The sequence below is a fragment of the Gracilinanus agilis genome, chromosome 3 (assembly GCF_016433145.1).
Source record: "Gracilinanus agilis isolate LMUSP501 chromosome 3, AgileGrace, whole genome shotgun sequence".
Taxonomy (NCBI): domain Eukaryota; kingdom Metazoa; phylum Chordata; class Mammalia; order Didelphimorphia; family Didelphidae; genus Gracilinanus; species Gracilinanus agilis.
This window is the reverse complement of record NC_058132.1, coordinates 639,683,085-639,691,515: the sequence shown is the minus strand read 5'-3', so window position 1 is coordinate 639,691,515 and position 8,431 is coordinate 639,683,085. Positions and strand designations below refer to the sequence as shown.

The 8,431-nt window shown below is 70.7% G+C and overlaps 1 protein-coding gene across 1 annotated transcript in view; it reads right to left on the bottom strand.

Annotated features, from left to right (window-relative positions):
- Positions 1 to 319, bottom strand: part of TRPV3 (transient receptor potential cation channel subfamily V member 3) — a 32,877-nt gene extending 32,558 nt beyond the window's left edge. Inside the window, exon 1 of the mRNA XM_044669486.1 lies at positions 171 to 319. Coding sequence (XP_044525421.1) covers positions 171 to 319 — 149 coding nt within the window. The remainder of the gene's footprint in view (positions 1 to 170) is intronic.
- Positions 320 to 8,431: the final 8,112 nt, after the last annotated feature.

The window sequence follows — 8,431 nt, the reverse complement described above, 5'->3', positions numbered from 1 at the left end:
GGGCGGGGGCCTCCCAGGGTGAAGGCTGCAGTGTGGAGGCCCCGAAGAACGAGGGGGACGAGGGGGACGGTTCTGACCTCCAGACGCCAGGCGGCTGAGCAGGCCCTTCCCCTCTGCACCCCCCCAGCCCCCGGGCTGGTCCCTCAGGCCGTCTGGGCCAAGATCAGGGCGCAGCAGCCCCAGAGATCCCCGGCTGTGGGCCTCCGTCTGGGTGTCCCATGGAATTCTGGGAGAGGGCGGTGAAAAGCAGCGGCTGGAAGGAGCCCCGGGGTGGCCCCAGGAGGGCCAGAAGGGGACTGAGCACAGGCTGGGACGCCATGGGGGAACCTCGGAGACCCCTCCAGCCCCGGCACTCCCCCAGCTCTTGGGACTCTCCTTGGCCGCAGCTCCCCGCAGCTGTGTCTGTTTGCACATGTGCCTCTGATAAGAGGGTGCAGACCCCCACCCCTGGGTGTGAGAGAGGCAAGGGAGGAGGAGGAGGCGGGAGGGGCAGCCTGGAAAGCTAATGCAGGCATAAAAAGCTGGGATCAGAGAGCTCCAGGCCTGGGTTCCAATTCGGCCCCAGAGGCTTCCCTGCTGAGTGACCCTGGGCAAGTCACTTCACCGCCATGGCCTAGCCCTTACCTCTTTTCTGCCTTGGAACTGATACGGAGTAGCGAGTCTAAGTGCGCAAGTCCAAGTTACAAAAAAAGAAAAAAGAACACGCCATCTGCATGGCCCAGGCGCTAGCTGTGTGGGACTCCCGGCAGCCGGGAGGAACCAGGCTCTCCGGCCGGCCTGGGGGCAGCCCGAGGCAGCCCCGCCACCCCCAGGACCCCGATGGAGCGTCCGCAGCTGCGTCCATCCTTCTGGCCCGCCGTCTCGGGCCACGCAGGAGCCTTTGGGAGCCAAGGAGGGTTACAGACTGCCAAATGCACCGCTTGTCTCCAGGCAGGGGGCCGGCCATGGTGGGGGTGAGGACGCCCTGGCACTGGAGGCTGAGTATTGGGGCTCCGATGACGCCACGCTCCTGCCCAGCAGGTGAGCCTCCCCTCCGCCTCCGGGCTCCTGCGCCTCCGCCCTGCATCCACAGAGCCCACAGGAGGACGGCCCAGGGGGCCACCCCCCCCTTCTCCCTGCCCCCGTTCCGTCTACACTTTCCTCTTTGGGCACCCATGGGCTGGGCGAGCGTCTTTGCTCCCTCAGCGCCATCCCTTCTCGGGTCGCTCCTAAACGGGCCGAGTCCCTGCCCTTCTCCCTCCACCAGGAAATGCCGTCTTTGAGACCTGCTCCGGGCCAGCGGCTGCCCCAGGCTGGCTCCTTCTGCTGTGTGTGTGTGTGGGGGGGGGGGGCTAGGGGCCTCGTGGGGGGGGCGGCCTCGCTTCCTACCCCAGGGATGGGCCTGGTTGGGCAGAGCCTGCCACGTCTCCAGGGCAGCCCCTCGGGGCAGCCACCAAGCAGGTCCCCAGGCAGGAGGATGACTTGCCCAGGGTCACACAGCTAGGAAGTGTCTGAGGCCCTCCTGCCCTGGGCCGGCCTAGAGTGGAATCTTCCTCCCCCCGGAGCCCACCTCTGGCCCTCCGGCCCCAGGAACTGCCCCCCTTAGGGCGGATCCACAGTCCCAGATTTGGCCACACGGGCGAGGGGAGACGGAGCAGGCCCTCTGGGGCCAGCCGGGGAGACAGGCCTGGCCCTCGGGACGCCTCCATGGGAGGGTGCTCCGGCCGGGCAGAGGCCCAGCTGCTGCCCAAATGCAGCCAGAGCTCCCCTGGGTTCTTTGGCGGAGCTTGCGGGCCGCTGAGCCCCCCGCGGAGCCGGCCTCTCGCTTCCTCGGGCTCCAACCAAAGGGGACACCATTAACCGGGGCCGAGCCGGGGAATGTGAGGGGGCCACCTAAGCAGGCCGGGCTGGCCCGGGGCCCTGGGGCACTCCCTGGGAGACATCCGGCCCGCCGGGAGCCTCCCCGAAAGCTTTGCTGAGCTCCGGGGAGACGCTTCCGGGGCATCAGGACGCGCTGGCTCTGGGGGATCACTGCTCCCCCCTGCACGCCCCCTCCCTGGCATCTACCAGGGACAATCTCTCCTCTGCCCCTTTGGGAAATCGGGGCATTTTGCCCTTCGCCAAGCTTGCCAACTTCTCCGGCTCTCCGTGATCTTTCAGCTTTCCCTGTTGGGCACCCAGGCCCCAGGGCACCCAGGGCACCCAGGGCATCCAGGCCCCAGAGCACCCAGGCCCCAGGGCACCCAGGCCCCAGGGCACCCAGGGCATCCAGGGCACCCAGGGCATCCAGGCCCCAGAGCACCCAGGCCCCAGGGCACCCAGGCCCCAGGGCACCCAGGCCCCAGGGCACCCAGGGCATCCAGGGCACCCAGGCCCCAGGGCACCCAGGGCACCCAGGGCATCCAGGCCCCAGCACATCCAGGCCCCAGGGCACCCAGGCCCCAGGGCACCCAGGGCAGCTGACTGCCACTGCCTCTGGGCCTCCATCCTCTCCCTGCAGTTGGCCTGGTACTGCCTGTGCCAGAGCAGAAGTCAAACAGGAACCGGAAGGGTGGGCATGGCAGGCGGGGGAGGGGTGCCCCCGGCATCCTCCCTCCCTTCCCACTCTGACATGTTGGGGTCTCCCTGCCAGGCCCTCGTAGTCGGGGTTCCCACAAAAGTCCTGGCAACGGCTCTTGCCGAGGCCTCCCGTCTCTGCTCCCCCGGCCTTTGGGGCCCCCCCTTCTCCTCCCACAGGTTTGCCCTCTGGGCTGACCACATTGTCCGCCTCCATCTCCTCACCCCTGGCCGTTCCTCCAATCACTGCACGCGGGCTTCTCGGATGGCTCCTCCGGCCCGGCCCTGGGTTCAAGGCTGTTTCCGCGCATTTGGCTCCCAGACCCCAGAGGCAGGCCGAAGCTCTCTCCCCGGCCGCCCCCTTCCGGTGGGGCCTGCACCCGCCTCCCTCTCGGGCACTCCAGCTGTCCCGATTACCTCCAGGTCCTCCCGCAGTTCCCCGGGAGCCCCCCGAGGGCCGGGGCTGTCCACGGCCTTTCCCCGGGCCAAGCACGGTGCGGGGCGCCCAGGCCGCATCTGGCCAACGGTGCTTCTGGCGCGGGTTGTCCGTCCGCTGGAGCCTCCCGGCCTCCTCTCCCGGCTCCCCTTTCTCGCCGCCGCCGTGACACGACAAGCTTCCCCGAGGGGTCCCCGAGCTCTCCTCCCTCCCCTCGGCCCGCTCTGGGTGGCGCCGATCCTTCCTCCAGGCTCACGGGCCGCCGTGCCCACCTCCTGGGCGGCCGCCCGCCCATCCATTGATGCCCGTCGCCATTCCTTTCGCCCAGGCTCTTGCCTGAACCTCCTGCTTGACCCCCTTTGGCAGCCGAATCCCCCAAGACCCCCGATCTGAGCCGGCCACTCCCCTGCTGAAGAGCCTCTGTTGGCTCCCCATTGCCTCGGGCCCTGCTCCCATCTCCCCTGGGGGGGGCCTGCCCCGGGGCATTCTGGGCCTCTGGCCCCCGAGGCTTCCCTGCTCCTCTCCCTGCCTGCCCCACCAAGCAGGGGGGCTTGTGAGTCCTGCCTTGGGCCTGGCAGGGGCCCCCAGGGGGGCAGCTCCCCCCGCAGGCCCCCCGACCAGGTTTCCTCTGCAGGCAGGATGACGTCCCCGTCCCCCGTTCCTCCGAATGGTTATACGCTGTGCAGATGGACAGCGCCGTCCCCGAGAGGCGGTGAGGCAGCTCCGCTCCCGCCACGGTCCTGCGGGGCCTCCCTGGGGGCCCCCCCAGAAGCCTCCGGCGGCCCCCGGCCCCTTCCTTAGCCCGGCTTCCTGGGACAGCCGAGGGTCCCTGCCCTAGACCTCGGGGTGCCCAGAGGCCCGGCCCCGGGACGCCACTGGGGGTGCCCCAAGGCTCCTCCGGAGGGGAGGGCGGGGGGGGGCACGCCTCGGGGGCTGGGGATGACGGGCTGCCCTGCGGCAGGTGGCCCGAGCGCGAGGTCCCGGCCCGGGACGGCGACTCGCCGGATGGTGGGGTCCAAGAGCCAGAGCTGGACAGTACCGAGAGGTGAGTGCCTGCCTCGGGGGTGCAGAGCCGGGTTGGGGACTCTCCCAGGAAGGCGGCTGTTTCCTGGAGAGGCCTGAGGGCCCCCCCCACCCGGGCTGATGGCGGAAGGCCAGGAGGGCCCGTCAGGGTCCGCCCCTCCCCTGCCCCTGGGCCCGGCCTTCCAAGGCAGAGGAGCGCTCAGGGCTGGGTTAAGTGACTTATCCAGGGCCTCCCACGTCCGACCCCGGAGCATGCAGCTGTCGTCCTCTTTCCTTTCTGGGCCAAATGTTGGGTCTCCACGACACAAGCTCCCTTCCAAGGCAGCCTGGGCCGTTCCTCAGGCGGGCTCCTGGGGGTGCCTGGTGACCTGGAGCAAGGGCCCTCCTCCCCCCAGGCCTCAGTTTCTCCCTCTGTAAAAGTGGAGCCGGTTGGGCTGGAAGAGCTCTGAGGTCCCTCCAGCCTGTGGGGGGGTCTCGCATGTGCACGCTTGTGTCTGGTGGGTGCCCAGTGCCCGGTGCTTGTGCCAGCGTGTCTGGTGTGCCCATGAGGAGCCAAGCTGTCAGGGAGATGTTGTGGGCCCAGGGCGGGCCCTGGAGGAGAAGGGGGTGAGCTCCAGGCAGGCCTATCCGGCCCAGGCCTGGGGAGGGCAGTTGTCGGGGCTGCCCAAGGCTACCCAGGGCCTCCCGGCCTGGCAGGAAGGACCTCAGCTGGGGCCGAGCGCCCCTGGCAGTGGGCACAGGCGGGTCAGGTTGGCCAAGAGAAGGTGGCAGAAGGGCTAGAAAGGATGCAGCGGGGGGCCGGGGGGCTGCAGAGGGGGCTGGCCGGTCCCCCCAGGGGCTCCCAGGGGTCTCGCTGGGCCTGGTGCTCCCACCCATGCCCAGAACGTCGGGCCTCTGTGCCCAGGGGGCCTCCACATGGGACAGTCCACGAGGGGCTGAAGACACCCCAAGGGCTCAGGGCTGGGCGAGAGCTCAGAGGGGCCGCCCGTCGCCCTGGAGCCAGCCAGCGGGGCCGAAGCCGGGCTGTCTCGGGGTGTCGGGGCAGGGATCCTCCGGCACCCTCTCCCCCGGGGGATTCTCGGGGGGGGCCCGGGCCTCGTCGGCTCTGGGCCTCAAGCCCGATGGCACGGGCACGGCTGAACGGGGAGGGCAGGGTCTCGGGCGTTTGCTCCGCAGGCTGGCCGCCCGCTTCTTCGACTCCGTCGCCGCGGGGCATCTGGAGGCCGTCCGGGAGCAGCTGAGGGAAATCCACCGAAGGGGCCTGGAGCTCACCCACCCCTCGCTTCGAGGTGAGCTCGGCCCCGGGCACGGCGGGCAGCCCAGGCCTCGGAGAAGAGACGGAGGGCCGCCCAGAGAGAGCGGCCGGGGGGGGGGGGAGGCCGGCTCTGCGGGGCTGCCCTGGGGCTGTGTGGCCTGGAGAAGGGAGGGGACTCGTCCAAGGTCTCCCGGTGTGGGAGGACGGCAGGCGCACCTGGCACCTGTTCTGTTCTGCCCGCCAGGCTGGGTGCAGGAACCGCAGGGAGGTCGGAGGCAGCCTCCCCTCCAAAGCAGGCGAGCCTTGGCCCGGGGGCCGGGCGGGATGAGGAAGGCCAGGCGAGGGCCCCTGTGGGCAGGAGTCCTCGGGAGGGCCGGCCCTCGGGGACCCCCTTCTCTGTGCCCTCCCGACAGAGGCCGGGACGGGGAAGACCTGCCTGATGAAGGCGCTGCTCAGGTCGCAGGACAAGGCCGAGCCGCAGGTGCTGGCCGTGGTGCGGCTCCTGCTCGGGCACGCCGAGGAGCGCGGGCGGCTGGCCGAGCTGCTCAACGCCTCCTACACCGACAAGTACTACTTCGGTGAGCCTCCCTTTACCCAGCCGCAAAGTGGGTCCGGCGGGCCCAGGCCACGGAGCCCCGAATCCGTGACGCCCTGCGGCGGGCCGATGCTCGGCCGGCCTGGGGGGGAAGCGGGAGACGAGGGCCAGAGGGGCGTCTAGGCGCCCGGAACCCAGAGGGGGCGGCTGGGGGGGACGCTGAGCCTCGGCCCAGGGGCGCCCCAGAGCGGACGGCCGGGCTCCCCCGTGTCCCCAGGCCAGACGGCATTGCACATCGCCATCGAGAAGGGCCTCAAGGACACCGTCCGCCTCCTGGTGGAGAAGGGGGCCGACCTCCGCGCCCGGGCCACCGGCCTCTTTTTCCAGCTGCGCCGCGGCCCGGAAGAGGGCTTCTACTTTGGTAAAGAGCCTCCCGAGGCCGGGGGGCGCGGGGGGGGGGGCAGAGGGCGCCCCGAGGCCGGCACTGAGCGCCCCCCGCCTGCCCCAGGGGAGTACCCGCTGTCGCTGGCGGCCTGCACCCAGCAGCCGGACCTGGCGCTGTTCCTCCTGAGCCGGCCTGAGCCCCGCCTGGCCGAGGCCCGGGACTCCCTCCACAACACCGTCCTGCACGCCCTGGTGCTGGGGGCCGGCGGCCGGCCGGGGGCGGCCGACATGTACGAGCTGGTGCTGCGGGCCAGCGAGGAGAGGCGGCTGCGGGACGAGCCGCTCTCCGACGGCCACCTGGAGAAGCTCCGCAACCGGCAGGGCCTGACGCCCCTGCAGCTGGCGGCCCAGGAGGGCCAGCTCGAGGTAGCCCGGAGCCCCGTTGGCAGGAGGGGGCGGCACGGGAGGGGCACGGGAAGAGAGGCGGGGCTCCGGGCCGATGGGGACACGGAGGCAGGCAGAGGCGAAAAGGGGCCTGCGGGGGGGTCCCCCGGCTAGGGGGGTGGCGGCGGCCTTCCTGACTGTCCACAATGCCCCTTGGCTGGCCCCGGCCCGGCCACTGACCCGCCCTCCCGCCTCTGGCCCTCCACGCCCGGCCAGCTGTTCCGGCACATCGTGAGCAGGGAGCTCCCCGCGGGCCACCCGCTGCACCATCTCTCCAGGAGATTCCTCGAGTGGACCTACGGGCCGGTGAGCTGTTCTCTGTATGACCTGAGCCAAGTGGACACCAGCGAGGCTCACTCCGCCCTCAAGATGGTCGTGTCCAGCCCAGATATGGAGGTGAGGCCCGAGGCTGGGGGGCGGCCGGCGGGCCGGGCGGAGGTGGCATTCGAGGCCTTCGGTCCCCCTCAGAGAGCCTCCGAGCTGCTGGAGGTGGAGCCCCTACGGAGTCTACTAGAATCCAAATGGACCTCCTTCGCGGGCGCCATGTTTGTCATCAGCACCGTCTGGTACCTCACCTACATGGGGCTCTTCACAGCCATCACGGCCCAGTGGCCTGGGTTCCAGGTGAGCCGGCTGGCCCTCCCGCCCTGCCCCTCGCCCCAGCGCCATCGGTGGTCACTCCTGTGCCAAGCATTCGTGCCCCGCACCGTGCCCACCCGGGGCCGCCCTCCCCCTCACCCCCTCGCCCACCAGCCACAGGAGGGGCCGACAGAGGGCCTCGGGAAGGAGGCTCGGCCGGGGCTCGGGCCCAAGGCTGGGGGCACCCGCGGTCAGGGGAGGCGCCCCGGCGAAGGAGGGAGACAAGGAGTGGTCAGACGGCCAAGCCAGGGCACGGCAGCCGAGGAGGCCGAGGGCTGAGAAGGGGACGAGGGGCCGTGCCCCAGGGGACGGCCAGGCCCAGGGAAGGGGCCTCCTGGGCTGCCCCAGGGCCTCTGTGGGGGCCGCACGGGGGAGGGGAAGGACTCAGAGGGAGGAGAGAGGCCCAGCGGCCCAGCTGACCACAGGAAAGGGAGCGAGACAGCGGGGCCAGGGTCGGGGGGAGGCACGAGGTCCCGGGGAGGTGGGAGAAGAGGCGTGGAGTGCTGGGAACGGTGGCAAAGGCCCAGAGAAGGCCCAGGGCCTAGGGCTGAAGGCCGGAGGTTCGGGGAGGCCGGGCGGAGATGGGGCCGGGAGGGAGGCCCAGGGAGCCAGGGGTCCCTGCCCTACGCCTACCCCTATCTTCCCATCCCCAGGAGCCCACTGCCCGGGCCCCGAGCAGAGCACCCTGGAGGACCGTCGGGCAGGTGTACGTCTTCCTGTCGGCCGTCGGCCTGCTGGGAAAGACGGTAGGTCTGGCCACGGTGGGGATGAGGCAGCCGGCCGGGCCCGGTGTCCTGGCCTCCTGGGCAGCTGGCCTTCCCGAGGGGCCCGTCAGCCCCAGAGCTAGGCACCTGGCTGGGCCGTTTGACCCCGAGGCTGACTAAGTACCCCTCCCTCCCCCGGCGGTGCCCGGCCCAGTCCTTACGTGTCTGCTCCGGGCTAGAAGCTGTGCCAGCCCCTGGCCTCAAGGCACTTCCGTTCTCTTGCCCCAGTGCGGGGAGAGGGATGCCCACCAAGGTCTGAAAGAGGCAAGAGGCGGGCTGGCATATCCCGGGGCATCTGCTTCCCTCAGGCACTGGACATCGTCTGGATGTGGCCTTTCCAGCTTCTGCCGTTCCTTCTGAAAAGCTATTTCCATATCCTTTGGTAAGTGAGGCAGTGCCAGGGCCAGGCATTGGCA